General features: G+C 38.9%; 1 protein-coding gene across 1 annotated transcript in view; it reads left to right on the top strand.

The window, feature by feature from the left end:
- KMT2E (lysine (K)-specific methyltransferase 2E) overlaps positions 1-16,476 on the top strand; it is a gene marked incomplete at its 5' end in the record, with an annotated part of 37,198 nt that overhangs the window by 15,952 nt on the left and 4,770 nt on the right. Inside the window, 11 exons of the mRNA XM_010073143.1 lie at positions 1,301-1,465; positions 2,445-2,753; positions 5,243-5,497; positions 5,662-5,806; positions 6,607-6,860; positions 7,011-7,067; positions 8,600-9,163; positions 11,797-12,098; positions 14,111-14,199; positions 14,579-14,670; positions 15,576-16,469. Of these exons, the coding sequence (XP_010071445.1) occupies positions 1,301-1,465; positions 2,445-2,753; positions 5,243-5,497; positions 5,662-5,806; positions 6,607-6,860; positions 7,011-7,067; positions 8,600-9,163; positions 11,797-12,098; positions 14,111-14,199; positions 14,579-14,670; positions 15,576-16,469 (3,126 nt within the window). The remainder of the gene's footprint in view (positions 1-1,300; positions 1,466-2,444; positions 2,754-5,242; positions 5,498-5,661; positions 5,807-6,606; positions 6,861-7,010; positions 7,068-8,599; positions 9,164-11,796; positions 12,099-14,110; positions 14,200-14,578; positions 14,671-15,575; positions 16,470-16,476) is intronic.

The raw sequence follows: 16,476 nt of genomic DNA, 5'->3' as shown, positions 1-16,476 counted from the left end.
GAATGTGAGATAATTGAAATTACTAGTTAAATTAAAAACTTGGCCAAATTGTACAGTGAAATAGTAATATTCGGAACTTTCATTTTATTGCTTGTGCTCACACAGCTTCTGGTAAGTGGAATTCAAGGTGGCACCAAAACTGTCTGCAGCTGCCTGGACCTTAAAAAAATAAAGGGGTATAGGGTATACATTCCTTTTGGTCAGTATTTCCTACAACTCTTTGTCAGTAGCAGAATTGATGAGACTTGTAGTTATTGGACAATAGAAAGCAAAATCTGCTCAAGTAAAATTTTGATACAAAATCTGCTAACACATAACAGCGTCTTACCAGGCTTTCGAGGAATGATTCTTTACCAAACTCTGTAGGATGTATTGGTTTTGCTCCAGTGAATGTGCTGGCTTTTTTTCTTTTTTGGCGCTTTACATTTGTATTCTTGCTAAAGCAAAGCTCTCAGTGAAACTTAGTTACAGCAGAGTTGCTGTAGTAGTTAAAGATGTGATTAGTACTGTAGCTCCATTATGAGGATTGCAAGCAACTGCAAGTTTGCCTGCATTTTACCAAGCAAACAGAGGCAGGTTCAGTGGCAAAACAAAAATGGTTTCCTCCTTCACTCATACGAGTGATATATTTGTGGATATTCTTCTTTCTTTGATATGAACACATTGTTGCTATCAATGCACTGCTGAGCTCCAAGCATTTATCAAAAAAACCCACAAGTTTGTAATAGAAGCCCCTAATTCCGCTACCACTGTATTGTCTTAAGCAGAGCTCTGTGCAGATGAAGAGACCTGCCTCTGGGCAGCACAAGGTCCTGAATTACAGATAGGCAGAAAGTTTAGCTTCGCTGTGTGGCCTAATGTTATTTTGGAATAGTGATTCTTGATGGTATGTTTTGATGTAGTTCATGACACTTGGGAAATCGTGTCAGAGGGCAGTGGAGCTTTCTGTTGTTCTTTCATACAGGTATTAGTGTTTCATTGCTTTTAAACACTATACATGCAAGTAAGGGGCTCAGAGATACGTTTTCTTTGTATGCTTATAGGCCAGTAGTAAATAACTGTTTTTATCAAGTTCTTAAATCCAAAGTAGAACTGTCATCTTGTTTGTCAGGCTTTGAATGCAAGCCTTGCTTCAGAAGTCTGTAATAATGACAGTCGCTGTAACATTACTCTGAGCTTTCGCTGAAATTGATCTGCATGCACTGAACATGTTCTGAAATATTTTTTTTTAAAAGTATGTATTGATGTATATGAAAGATTATGACTGAAACTTAATCGTGATTATTATTAAATCCATCAGACAAGAGAAGAACGGAAAATGGAAGCTATCCTGCAAGCTTTTGCCAGACTAGAAAAAAGAGAAAAAAGAAGAGAACAGGCTTTGGAAAGGATCAGCACAGCAAAAACTGAGGTTAAATCAGAATGCAAAGAAGCACAGATTCTCAATGATGCTGAATTTGTTCAGGTAGTTATCTGGAACTTTAGTTTTAAAACTAGCTTTTAACATGGCATGTTTTATCGGTTTGGATTCAAACTGCACCTCAAGATGTATGAAATCTTTTTTTCTTCTGAACTCAAATATATTTGATGAAAATCTGTATAGTTTTTTTGATATTACATTGTGTTAGCTCCTGATTCTTTTTTTGAATAAAATATGTATAGAATTTGTTTATGAGGAATTTCAGTTTTATTAGTTTATGCAAATACAGCAGCTGTATAATTCAGTCTCTCTTTGAAGTTCAGGGTGGGGAGGTGTTTGCCAATGCTGACTTTAGGCACAGGAGGTGGCTTTCCTTAGGCACCCTATATAACCAGTGGAGAACAACTGGCTTCTTCAGTGGGTTATTCAGGAACAGATTATAATCCTTTCTTTTCTTTTAAGGGAATTATTAAAGTATTGTTTGTTCTGAGTTGCAGATGTTAGTTAATGTTCCATAACCAATTTTTTTCTCTGCTGTTGGTAGTATGCTTCTTACCTTGCACATACTCCTACAGATTCTTAGTTCAGGTTGTTTCCCTGGATAATTTCTGTCAGGATGCTGTTAAGTACCTTTTGTGACAATGCTAAACACTAGTAAACTATACATTACAAAAAGGATATTGGACTGAAAGACATGATGTAAGCAGCTGATTTCTAGATTATAGATGAATGAATGTGGTATGGCAGTTCTTGCATAAATCTGTGGTGATGTGGCCAGTGACTGGTGTGTATGAATACTCTGAAAATGATACAGCAGGTGCTTGGGAGGAAAATACAGCAAATCTTGTAGTTTGCCTTAAAGAACAATAGAAATATTATCTCTGAAGTCTTTTAGTTCTAACAACAAAAATGAGATAAAGGCTTTTTGGACCTGTAAAGGAAGGGGGAACTGACTTGTTTTAAGAAAGATACATAGCTTCACATGTGTATGGAATCTATTTACTGGACTTTTATTCTGTACCAGGAACCAGCAAAAGAAGAAGCTGCCACCAAGCCTACCCCAGCCAAAGTTAATAGAGCTAAACAGAGAAAAAGCTTCTCACGGAGTAGAACTCACATTGGACAACAACGTAGACGACACAGAACTGTCAGCATGTGTTCAGATATCCAGCCATCTTCTCCTGATGTGGAAGTAACTTCACAACATAACGAAACTGAGAATGCTGCACTGGTAGCTGAGCCTGAAGCAGAAACTGTTGTTACAGAAATGGTTGCTGAAACGGAAGCTCCAGCACTTAATAAATGCCCTACTAAGTATCCTAAAACAAAGAAGGTATGTCTTTTTAGGGATGGGGAGAAAAGGATGGACTTGAACAGAGTTTTAAAAAATTATAGATTTCTGCATTAGTATGCAACTATATTGAAATTTTTTTAAAAAAATGTTGACCCATTTCTTTAAAAATCACCATTACATAGTCATTCACTGGTAATAAGAGATTAAAAAAGGTATGTCTAACATCCATTGGTACAAGTTATTTTGGATTTTAAGAGACTTCCAAAATACATCTTTCAGAAAATTTTTGGAACAATTGTTTTGTAAGGGAAGTACTTTCTAGATGGACTGAAGTAATATACATAACTGAAACATAATTAAAGCTGTTAATTTAAAAGGAAAAAAAAAAAAGTAAGTTTCCCTTTCCTTCCTTTTTTTCATCTTAGAAGGTATTTTAATGATACCAAACAATATCTCAAAGGAAGTAATTAACTTCTAGTACTTCTGAGTTGTCTGTTCTGAAGTGAATGAATTTAAACACTCTGTGCATGTGTGGAGGGAAGTTTCTTTCCCCTTTTTAGAGCTGTGTTTTTAAATTTTTTTATTGGACTGCATTGCAAAAAGCTTGAAGAAATACCACAGGATTTTTAAAGACACTCAGAAATCTCAAATCTGCAAGTGTAAATAAAGAAGTAAGACTTCCTGCTTTAAAATTCTACAGACTGCTTTAAAATTTACTTATTTTTTAGCACACTTTAGAAGTTCTTTTGAAAATTTTATTCTGTGGACGGGAGGGGGAGGAAGTCATAGGTTGAAACCTATTGTCAGATGAACAATAACAATTTCAAGATGGTTTTATCTTAAACCCCCAAACATAGACTTCTGTTTTTTTTTAAAAGGCACCCGAGTCATCCTATAACACTGCTCATTGCATCACTGGTAAATGCTTTTCAGAGAGGAAATGGGAATTTATCTTTCTTTCTCTTTTTGTATTGCATAGCAAAAAAGGACGATACCCAAGAAGTCTGAATTTTATTGCACTTTTTTGCTGTTCCATAGTATTAAGGTTAAATGTTTGTGAAATACCTCATTGCATTTTTACCCAGTGTACTGTACAGTACAGTGAAGCACAGTCGTAACATTACAAAAATCTGACGAAGCATTTGCTTAACTTTTGTTCTAGTAATGGTACACTATTTCCCCTCAGCTTAGGTGCTCAGACACAAGTTTAAAATATTTGTCTTGGAATTCTGTTACTAAATTCACATCGTAAGTACAGTTGATCTGGGCAATTGTATAGTATGTTCAGTGAGAATTAAATACAAAAGAACTAAAAGATATGAAGATAAAAAGACCTATGATACCAAGTTGAGTGGGTGTGTTGATCTCCTTGAGGGTAGGGAGGCTTTGCAGAGGGATCTGGACAGGCTGAACAAATGGGCTGAGGCCAATTGTATGAGGTTCAATAAAGCCAAGTGCCGGGTCCTGTGCTTTGGTCACAACAACCCCCTGCAACGCTACAGGCTCGAGGGAGAGTGGCTGGAAAGCTGCCCAGCTGAGAGGGACCTGGGGGTGCTGGTCGACAGCTGGCTGAACATGATACAGCAGTGTGCCCAGGTGGCCAAGAAGGCCAACGGCATCCTGGCCTAAGAGGCCAACCGCCCTCGGGGCCTGCATCAGCCATAGTGTGGCCAGCAGGAGCAGGGCAGGGATTGTGCCCCTGGACTCGGCACTGGTGAGGCTGCACCTTGAATCCTGGGGTCAGTTTTGGGCCCCTGACCACAAGAAGGACATTGAGGTGCTGGAGCAGGTCCAGAGAAGGGCAACGAAGCTGGTGAAGGGTCTGGAGCACAGGTCTTATGAGGAGCGGCTGAGGGAGCTGGGGTTGTTTAGTCTAGAGAAGAGGAGGCTGAGAGGAGACCTTATCACTCTCTACAACTAGAAAGGAGGTTGTAGTGAGGTGGGTGCTGGCCTTTTCTCTAAAGTAACAAGTGATAGGACAAGAGGAAATGGCCTCAAGTTGCACCAGGGGAGGTTTGGGCTGGATATTAGAAAAAAGTTTTTCACTAAAAGAGTGATGATGGAATTGGAACAGGCTGCCCAGGGAAGCGGTGGAGTCACCATCCCTGGAGGTGTTCAAGAAACGTGTAGACGTGGTGCTTAGGGACATGGTTTAGTGAGTTAGGTGGTGTGGGTTGACGGTTGGACTTGATCGTTGAGATCTTTTCCAACTGTCATGATTCTGTGATTGTAAATGTTAGTTTACCAACCCCCAAAAAAACTCCACAAAAAAGACCAAAAAAGTAAACTACCCAAAACTTTGGTATGTAAAGCAATTCTATGGTGATTCTTTCTGCTGTCCCCATTATTTAACTAAAACTGTCCTTACTCTTGCCCTGTGTATTTTAAACTTGCAGCCTGTAAAGTGGCTGTTTTCTGGTTTGTGTAACAGTTGACTAGGTGACTAATCAGACAAAACATTTCTAAAAGCCACTGATTAAAAAAACCTCCTAAAACACTAATATTTTTTTTTTTCTCTCTCTGTTTAGCACTTGGTCAGTGAATGGTTAAGTGAAAAGAGTGATAAAACAGGAAAGCCTACAGACAGTCTATCAGAAAGGCCTCTACGCATAACTACCGACCCTGAAGTTCTGGCTACTCAACTGAATTCTTTACCAGGTCTCACTTACAGTCCACATGTATATTCAACTCCAAAGCACTATATTCGTTTTACTTCACCATTCCTTTCAGAAAAGAGGAGGAAAAAAGAACCAGTGGAAAACATTACTGGCTCTTGTAAGAAGGTAATGCTTCCCTTCATTATGGTTCCCCATCCCATATGAATTAAAAATAAATCCTTATTGGCGAGTGTGAATTCAGGCAGAAAAAAGCTTGTTTGCAAACCAGTTCTGTCACGTGTAGCACATTTGGAATTGTTTGTCACTGATTTGAACTTATTGCATTACAGCGTTGGTTGAAGCAGGCTTTGGAAGAAGAAAATTCAACAATGATTGATAGATTTAATTCACCATCGCAAGAGAGATCTGGAAGTCCAGCCATCAATGGTGAAAATAAAAGTCCTTTGTTACTGAATGACAGCTGTTCCTTAACAGGTGAAGCTTTTACTAATACAGTATCTTAAGAGCTATGTCTAAGCAGTTAAATCTGGAGGACTGTTGGTTGTTTTTTTTTAAAGTATTCAGTTAATAACAATTCCAGGGATATTTGCACTGTTTTCCGATACTTTTTTGAAAGAAAAGCTTACTTGCAGAGTGGTTGGGATTTTCCTCCCCTTTAATGTGTAATGGATACTACAGAAGTAACCACCACCGTATTTCATATTTTTTACAGTCAACAAAAGACTAATGTTTTGGGCTTTTGGGCTATGAGGGTATATCATAAATTCACTTTCCATGCTGTTCTGTATATTCAGAATTCCTTTTAAATTCACTGGGCCTTGTGTTGCACAATGGCAAAAAGCTGTGTAATCTTTTAAGCATAATACAAAATGGGAACATGACAAAAACCTAAAACACTTCCATAAGGATATGGAGTGTATCAGATGATTCCTGTGTGCAGCCCTGAACTTGGAATTGCCACTTCTCAGATGATCATTCTCAAGAATGCATAGAAGTTGACGTTCCCTTCTCTGGAAACACACAGTTCTTCCTGTCATCCTAGCACACAAATTTCAGTTGTTGATACATCTGTAGGTTATTAGAGTTTTATTTTTCAGGAAGTCTGTAGGCTGGTAAGAGTTCATCGTTCAGGAAGCCTGCCCTGAAGAGATTTTTTTTGTAAACTTACTGATTTTTTTAATGTGGAGTTCATAGTGTCATTACATCAGGTACTTAACTGTAAGTGATTACTGTATCTAGATATCTTCTAGCTTTTTTCTAATTTTAACACACAGATCTAACCACACCGCTGAAAAAACGAAGACTGTATCAGCTGTTGGAGTCTGCATTCTCAGAAACCTCCACACCTACTCCTTCTCCATATGCCACACCAACTCATGCTGACACCACTGCCTCTGAGCCATCATTGTTTGCTACTCCTCCTAGGGTAAAAACAGAAGATGAAGCTTCTAGAAACGGTTACAAACCCATATATTCGCCAGTTACTCCTGTAACTCCATGTATACATGGAAATACCATGCACTTTGAGGTGAGATATACAATGAATTTCAGTGTGTTCAGAGAATGTGTTTACACGTTCTAGTGTAAATCAATATATATACTCCTGCTACAAGGGAGTGTTTTATGTTTCTTCAGGTTAGAAAAGAAATTGATTTGCAATTTCTTCTTATTTATTTAGAATATTTCCTCACCTGACAGTTCCCCAGAAATAAAAAGGCGAGCTTACAGTCAAGAGGTAAGGATATTTGCTAAAAACTGCAAATGGTATCTTGATTGCACCTGTATGGCTGCACTGTGCTTCGTAAGTGCTTTTCACCAGCCATTGGAAGTTTCCTGGAATGTAAACAGTGGCTTCCCTGCAGGTTTTACTTGCTTATTACTGTGTATTTCCACTTTACCTATTTCATCCTCTATTTTAAACTTGTTTCCTCTCTCCTCTTTTTCTGTTTCACTTAAAAATCCTGATGGCTGTTGTAGAAAGCAGTAACTACAGCAATTTATAGATAAAATAAGAAAGACAACACTTGTGCTTTTTAGGCTGTAGTTATATTTAAAATAATATTTTTCCTGGTTACCAGCACCTCTTAGGTGTTTTTGTTGAGCTTAATTATGCTCAGAGTGAGAGGGCAGAGCAGAAAGGTAATAAATGAGTTTAGGTGGATTAGTTCAGGTGCAGCAAGTGCTGTGGGAATGTGCCTTGGGCATTCCCAGCTGCTGTGCTGGGGCTGAGGCCAGGTTGGCTCCAAAACTCCCACAGGGACCCTCCTGCCCTGAGGAAATGTTCCATGGAGTGATAACTACCTAATTGGCATAAAGATGTTGAGCTATAAACTTAATGTCTCCTAAAAGGAAATAGGTATGTAGGAATAAAAAGATTTAGTGGGTTATACTAATGAAGGCTTTCACTTCTGGTGAGTCATGTAAATGAATGATCCAAATACTCTCTCCCGGGAGTTAAGCACATGTATGTATATTTTTTTAGGTCAAAATCTTAACAAATGTTGAAATAAACAAATTTTTTCATACAATCATAGCTGCTGACTGATGACTGAATTTAACAGTTACTTCTAAACTATTGTAATTGAGTATTTTAATGTTTATCTGACTCAAAAAGAGGGATTTTATTTAGGAACTTTTGCTTTGTAGCACAAATAATTTTAAAAGGATTAATGAAAACCTTAAAACATGTTGGTTTAGAAAAGATACTGCCAGCCATGGATATGTGCTGGGTTCTTCATGGTTAATACCATTTTAAGAAGTACAAAAGTCAGTTTCTGTATCTTTTAAGTTGGGTTTTGTTTTTTTGTTGGTTTTTTTTTGCCTCTGCAGAATGCTGGTTTAAATATTGTATTAAAATTCTCAAGTGTCTGAGAAAAGCTTTTTCTCTTTTTTTTTAATTTTTCTTGAAATAAATATTCTGACACTGAGGATCCCTTTTATGTTGAATTGAAGCAAATGCTTTGTAATTTCTTGGCCAGGGACTTGCTTCTGTCAAAGCTCCTCCCCTTCCTCTGCCAGTCATAAATAAAGTGTAGCATTTAAAGTCTATTTTTACTTTGGTTACTGTGCATTTTATTAAACTGCTTTTACCTAATACATGGCAATAGTAGAAACAAGTGTCAGGCTGTAGAACTGTTCCTTAAAAATAGATAAAGTCATGGTGTGGGAAGGACTTGGATCTCACTTAAAGGCACAATGGAATAGTGAGAATAGTTTCAGTTTTGTTGCAGTATGGAAAAATGGTTGACATGCTTTTTCTTCATGCAGGGATATGACAGAGCATCGATTCTAGCATTGAATTCTTTCAGAAATTCCAACCTGACAGAAATGGGCCTGCAAGAAATAAAGACTATTGGATATTCCAGTCCAAGGAATAGGACTGATGTCACACGGCAGTGCACTGGAGAAATGGAATCTGTGTCAGACCTCCAGCTGGGACTCGAAGTAATTGAGCAAAGTGCACTGCATAAAAACCTGGAAGCCCCCACACATGATAGGACTGATTCAAACAGCCAATTAGAAACTGCTCATTGTGGACGGGGCACAATTTATTCTTCCTGGGTAAAAAGTCCTGACAGAACAGGTGTAAATTTCTCAATGAATTCTAATTTGAGGGACTTGACCCCTTCGCATCAGTTGGAGGTAGGAGGTGGATTCAGAATAAGCGAGTCAAAGTGCCTGATTCAAGACGATGCTAGAGGCATGTTCATGGAAGCATCTGTTTTTTGTACTTCAGAAGATGGAATTGCATCTGGCTTTGGAAGGACTGTCAGTAACGACAACTTGATGGATGGAAATTGCACACCCCAGAATCCTCCACAAAAGAAAAAGGTTATAATTTTAAGAATCATTTGGTCTGTCTTATATAGTCTGCTAATGATATTTCTATAACAGAAAGAACCATAATATAATAAAAAACACCTGATGGCTGATCTTCAGATACTGCTATGTAATGTAGTAGACGTTTTTCAGGGGAAATAATGAAGAGCAAAGAGTAAAGCTGCATACACCCATTAGTAAATTTACTTTTTCCAAGTAATAGATACAAATTCACTTTTATGTCATATGAATCTTAAATGAATTGCTCAATAAATAATTGCTTTTCAGGTTTGAAAATGGTTGCTTATGCCACCAAGTATTACACTGTTCTATTATACAGAATGTATACTAGCACTAGAGATCATATACTGTGAACATTTGTTATGAACTACTGCAAGAACTTACACTAACAGATTTATGACACTGAGACTTCAAAATTCTAATTTTTATATACTTAAGGTATCTTGGTGCCACTGTTCCAACTACACAGAAATCCCTAGTCCGAAAAGTCTTTTTCTTGGCTTGGCTTCTTCTAACTATGGTGTTTGAAAAATAAGCACAATCTAAATTTGATGCTCTTATGATACAGTTCTTGTAGGTAATTTGTGTGGTCATGGGCAGCTTAAACCAGAATGGGAAGTTACCCTGCATAACTATCTGTGACTGCACTTCACTGACAGGTTAGAGTCCCTTTGCTCCTTGCTGAAAAGATGACAAACATGGAAGGCAGTAGTCTCCAATGCAACAGCTTGGCAGTTCTGCCTCAGACTGTAGAACTCTTTCTTGTTTGAAAGATGTGATTTGTTTTCTTTACGGAAGTAATGATTAGGGGCGTGGGGGCATATTCTGTATGCAGACAATGGGGTTTTGGATTTTTGGTCCCATCCACACCCCCTGTACATGCCTCCTCCCCTGTGCTCTGGGGGCATCCTGGTAGGGAGCAGTCATTCTTCAGAAGTTCTCTATCAGAACTGGATTTTGTTTATTGTTATGTTTGAGACATAACTGAAACAGGACAGTAGGCGCTCTGTTCTTCTTACCTGTAAGAAGGTTGTAGGCTTTCCAAGGACACACAAAAAATTGCAACTTTTTACAGTGTAAAAAGAGGAGGGAGGGAGAAGTCTCACCTAAGGAGAAGGTGAGAATTCAGGAATTTTGTAGGAGAATAATAGAAGCCTTTCCCTCAGATCACTTAAGACATGAATGTCCTTATGCAGTTGTTAAATTAGGTTTTTCCATATTTCAGCCTTTCTGTGGGCATTTGCTCCTCTGTTTTCTCTCACCATTGTACAAGTTCATTGCATTTCAACATGGTCCTGTATGTAGTGGCCACACTGCGTAGACTTCATCCATTCTTACCACTCAAGCTTTCTTTAAAGCAATATTCTTCAGGGGATCCCAGGAATGTGATGTGGAAGTAATATAAATTCTTTCAAAGAAAGATCAATTCTTAACCTAAACTTTATTTTATGCAAAATCAAATATTTTAACTGTTTTTACCCTGACATATATAGATGAGTCTTCAATGGACAGAATTATTTAAAAACAGATAAAAAACCCTGGGACTGCAAACAAAAAGCTGCTTTGGTTTCTCTCTCTGTGTAGAAATGGATGCCTCCTTTTATTGAGGACGAAGCCAGTTAAATGTGAATTTTTTCCGTTCTTGCATTTTGATTTCTTGTTTTGTATGCTATATGGTTCAGAGTAGATTGCTGATAACTATTAGGAAAGATATAGAGACACTAAATGTAATTTCCACCAAACTAGTTTCTGTACTGAATAAAGTAGGTCTATATTTCAGCTTTCTGCTCCAAGTCTTGAACATACATAGTGGAAAATATTTGAACATTTATTTTTCTCACTAAAGGTAACTTACCTTTAAAATGTTTCCTATTCTATGGAAGCTTCTGTGTACTGATTTTATAAACACACACACTGTTGTATGGAGCTTCTGTGTACTGATTTTATAAACACACACACATATATATATGCGTGTGTGTGGAAACCACTTTTCCCTTCATGTATCGTTTTTGGTAATAAACTTAATATTTAGCATCAAAATATATTCTTAATCAGTCTCTTTTAGCAGTAAAGGCAGACATTCATAATAAACTGGGGAAAGAAAGTTTAAGTTTTGAATGATACATGTTAAGAAAAATGTATGAAGACCTTAGAGAATACTTTGATTTATGGAGTAGAGTGAAGCAGAAGCGTGGTGGCTTTTTCATATGAGGGAGTCAGCCTGAGAGCAGGATGCAACATCTCTTAAAATTAGCTTTACTGTATCAGTATACTCTTACTAATGCTGCAGTTTCCAGGAGAAACTCTCAAGTCCCTTGTAGATTCAACCAACAGTATGACTTCTGCAGCGAACCTTTTGCTGAGCTGTATCATATTCTTCTTCTTCCCTGAGGCAAAATGCATACTTATCTTTTCTCTACATTGTCCTTATAGTCATTAGTTGCTCAGTACTCTGTAAGTTCACTGCAGATGTGGTGAAATATCGTCAATTAATCTATCCCCATTTTCTTTCAGAACCAAGTAAATGGTGTGTCTTACTGAAAGAATACATTTAATTGAAAGTTCCAGAAACGAAACAAGTAAACTTCCCTTCTTAATGTTATGTTTGTTTGTTTTCTCCATAGGTATCCTTATTAGAATACCGTAAGAGACAACGAGAAGCTAGAAAAAGTGGCTCAAAGACAGAAAACTTCCCGCTGGTTACTGTATCTCCTCATGCTGCTGGTGGAGGAAATATAAGTACTAACAATGGTGCTAACGATGGGTATAACAACAGTGGTGAAAATGGGGAGCAAACTGATAACAGTGCAGGCCTACCTGTACCACTGCCAACTACTGTTTATAATGCAGCTCCAGAAGACACTGGCAACAACTGTGCAACTAAGGAATCTTCTTCCAGCGAGAAGAATGAACCAGAAGTTCAGTGGTAAGCCACAAAACTACTGGATTAACATGCTGTAGAATTATTTACTTAAGTCTTTTCTATTTGAAACCTAGTTTTTGTTGATAAGGATGCAGTTGCAGGTTACTGATTGGAAGCCCTTCCTTCAGATTAGTAGAGAGTTGTCTCACCTCTTTCCTCTGAAATATAGCAGATACCTGATAAAGATCAGAATGTATGAAAAATTACCCGTAAGATAGTGGTTAACTTACATTCATTCTGCTTTGCTTTACTTTCTAAGAGCAAAATAGGTATTGGCTTGAACAAGACAAGTTGCCTAGTTCTGTAGATTATAAAATTGTGTAGGTAAAGTGTATTAGTAAATCCGTAGAAAATGGCATCAATGAGTAGGCATGCTCCTTCCGCCAGTGCACAAGTTGGGCTGGATGTGCTTGCTGAGGTGTGTGGAGGAGGGAGCAGCAGCAGCAGGACGGAGCGGGTGCTGTAATGGCTGGGAGAGATTTGAGTTGGATTCTCAGCGTGGCCTTGGCTCTGCACTGTGTCCATCTAGCTCCACTGCTTCGTCTGTGGGCTGAAGAGAATATTTTTCATCTTAAGTCTCAGAACTTTTACAGAAGTACTGTAGGGAAGAAGAGGGGAACAGGATAATAATCTGTATGGATTAGCAAAAACTTCTCGAAGACTTTAGGAAACCTGTTTTTCAGTGATTTGACTGGAGTGTTTGTGGTGTTTGCTGTTGCTTAAGTGCAATGTGCAGGGCTGCATGCAGTCTGCCCAACGGTTCCTTCTGCTCAAGCAGAGAGCGTGTGGTGATGCTTGGATCGTTGTTTATGATCATTACATGGTTCCCCTGGGTGCAGACCATATGCTCTGTTAGATGCTATGCCAGATACTCCAACAACTAGAAATCCTGGGGAGAGATACAGTGTGAAGGGGGATGACACAGAATTACTTCAGTCTGTGTAAACATTGCACAACACTTTCCACTACGTTCTTGGAAGCCTTAAGGTAGATGGTCAGGTGTGGTCTCCAAAATGTTATTAGCACAAAATAAACCCTGCAGGTGTTCTTTATGCTGTAGTGAGGGCCTGACAGTGCTGGGGATGAACATGGGCTGAGGAGTTGAACATCATTCTGCTCGGATGCTCCAGCTATTGCAGAGTAGAAGGATTTGTATAGAGCTAGTTGAAGGGAGGACTAAGTGTAGTCTTCAAAGCTTCACTGAAAAGGGGCTGTAAGTTCACTTTGCAGAAACTAGTGTACTATATTGTAAGCAAAGAATGTGGAAAACAGGATAAACAGGGAAGAATTTATTAGTAAGTTTTTGTAGTAATCCTGCAGACAGCACCAAAATTTATTTTAGTATAAGAGTATTGTAGAGTAATGCTGTATTCTCTTGCCTGAAAGAAAAATTGAGTTTTGTAGCGTGCTGTCATTACTGTTCTTGATCAGATTGTGATTGTCAGATGTAATAGATTGTAAGAGAGAAGATAGGACTGGAATTTCATACCACTGTCTGCCAAGTTAAATGTAGAAGCTTAAACACAGATATATTTGTAGTTGTGCAGTATTTACAACTATGGATCCAATCCACTATTAAAGAGCAAATTCTTTTAAAAATATATATAAATTAAAAAAAATGAAAGATACTATTTCTAGCTTTGGAAGAAAATAGTTTTCTACAAATGGAGACTATGAAGCCGTACCTGCAACCTTTATTTTTTGAAGTGTAGTTTTTGACTTGTCGACTATTTAGAAAGGAAGAAAACCCCACAGATCTACAGATGATGTTTCCATGCTCAGAGGAATGGTCAGTTCTTGTAACAAGGCTGCAGGAAAGTGGTATATTTCAAGTGGGGGAAAATAGATACAAAATACTTAACAAGTAGCATCCCTTATGTACAACTAGTTCTTTGGCTCTTACATGCAGTCAACACTGTAAACTTTCTCTGGCCAAGTATTTGCATATACATTGTCCTAAATTTGGTTTGTGGGAGTACATCCTCTTAAATTTGAAATGTGCTTCTCTCTCCCAGGACTGCATCAACGTCTGTGGAACAAGTGAGAGAACGAAGTTATCAGAGAGCTTTACTCCTCAGTGATCATAGGAAAGACAAGGACAGTGGTGAGTTGATTTATCATGTTGAAGGTAGATAAATCTAACCAGTTCCCATGTGGTAGTCCGTAATCGTTCTAATATTGTGTTTGGGTCTGCTTCATCTGTAGGGGGAGAATCACCTTGTAGCCCCTGCTCACCGTCTCATGTTCAGTCTCCACCTTCATCTCATTCAAATCTCATTTCCCAGTTGCAGCTTAAGGTCCCTTCTTTCACTGAATTTATGGAAGGTCAGTAAGTGGATGACCTTGTATGGCACTTGACATATTGAATAGTCTCTTACAGCAACTTTATATTTGACTTTAAAAGAGCCATTAAAGTGCTTAGCTGTCTTTGCGAAAGACTTGATTTTCCCACTTTTATATTTATCTCTGCTTTGTGTTTGTAGAACCTGATCCTGAAAATCCAGAGCCTACTTCTGAATGTCCGTCCCCAGATACTTCACAGAAGACTTGTAAAAGTCCGTCAAAAACAAGCAAGGTAATGCGCAGTGTTTGCATGTGTGTTGTACGATATGCATGTGAATATGTAGATACATCTGATTTATCTTAAAAAGTTTCATCTCCTGATTTACTACTTAGATGAACATGTATGTATGTAATGTATCTGTGCAATACTTTAACATAGGTAAAACATTTGTAAGAATATTTGTTGTAGTCCATACATACTAAAAAGCTGGTTTATGCTCTGTTCTTTCAGTAGCTATACCTATTTGTATGTAATCCTGCATTCTGTAGACACAGAAGAGATTCTGTCAGTGGGTTCAGTATCACCACAGTTCTGCATGTTGAATGCTGAAGAACTGGCAGTGAGAACTGAGCATAGTAATGTGATTTGCCTGCCTCTCACTTTCCCAGGAGTTTGTTCTTGCTGTGTCAGGGTTTGGCACTGTTTGTCAGTAGAGACTGATAGGGAGAAAGATGTTGAGTAGCTGCCTGTGCAGTAATAAATGAAGTAATTCAGGTTGTAATCTTCAGTCTGCTTGCTTGCATTAAGCCAGTATGAAAATGTTAAGTCACTCTAAAAATTGTTTTATTTTTGTAAACATTCTTGTCTGGAATTACTTCTTTCAGACTTGGAAATCTAAAATGTAAACAGATTCTTACTTTGACCTGATGGGTCATATTTCTGTTACTGCTTTAAAACACACGTGCCTAGTCTTTAAATTTCAAGAATGATTGCTATACACTTGGTAAAAATAGTGTCTTGCTAAGTTTAAGCTTTGTACTGTTGCTGTTTCTCTTACAACAAATATATATCCTGTGCCTCAACACCTTTTCACCATCAGGAGGAGAGAACATCATTCTGAGAAGTTCTTTTCTTTTAAAATGTTCAACAACACGTCTGAGAATGTTTTGCACTGACTGACTTTCTTTTCATTCTAGCCCTCCTCACCGAGTCCTGTAGTTTCAACGCAGTCACTTGGGAAAACGCCCACAAAACCAGATTCGCACTGGGAAACTGCAGCCAACGCACCTGAGGCCGAATGTGTGAATCAGCCAAAATCTGAGCTGCAACAGAAACAGCTGACAAATAACGTCCAAGCACTTTCAAAAAATCATCCATCTCAATCACATCTGCGCAGTTCTGCTGAGCAACTTCCACATTCACAAAAGTTGCCTTCTGCACCTTTGAAGCTGCATTGCCCCCCTTCGCCCCATGTAGAAAATCCTCCGAAGCCCTCTACCCCTCACGCACCTGTGCAGCATGGTTATCTCTCACCAAAGCCTCACTCACAGCAGCTGGGATCTCCATACAGACCTCATCACCCACAGTCACCTCAAGTCGGAACGCCCCAGAGGGACACACACCGCAACTTCTATCCAGCAGCACCGACCCTTCAGCCTGGTAATCAGCAGCAGGCTGGCGCACCCCTGTTCCCTCAGACAAGTTCAGGACAATCTTCAGCTTCTTACAGCCAGTTTAACCAACAAAATTTGAACAGCAGCGCGCCACCTCCCCCGCCCCCCCCACCTCCTTCTTCTACTTACTATCAAAACCAGCAGCCCTCTGGAAACTTTCAGAGTTACAGCCAGCTGAAGGGCAGCATACCCCAACAGACTGTGTTTTCATCTGGACCAAATCAAACACTTCCTGGTGCCGCAGGTCAGCCAGCGGTGCCAGGACACCACGTAACTGCAGGGCATTTTTTGCCGTCTCAGAACCCCAGTATTCATCACCAGGCGTCAGCATCTGCTGCTCCACCTCCTCCTCCGCCACCGCCTGCTCCGGGACCTCACCTTGTAAAGCAGCCAAGTAGTCATCAGCAGCACTCTGTAGCACACG

This window comes from Pterocles gutturalis, unplaced genomic scaffold, assembly GCF_000699245.1.
Source record: "Pterocles gutturalis isolate BGI_N339 unplaced genomic scaffold, ASM69924v1 scaffold3472, whole genome shotgun sequence".
Classification (NCBI taxonomy): Eukaryota; Metazoa; Chordata; class Aves; order Pterocliformes; family Pteroclidae; genus Pterocles; species Pterocles gutturalis.
This window is presented reverse-complemented; position numbering and strand designations above follow the sequence as displayed.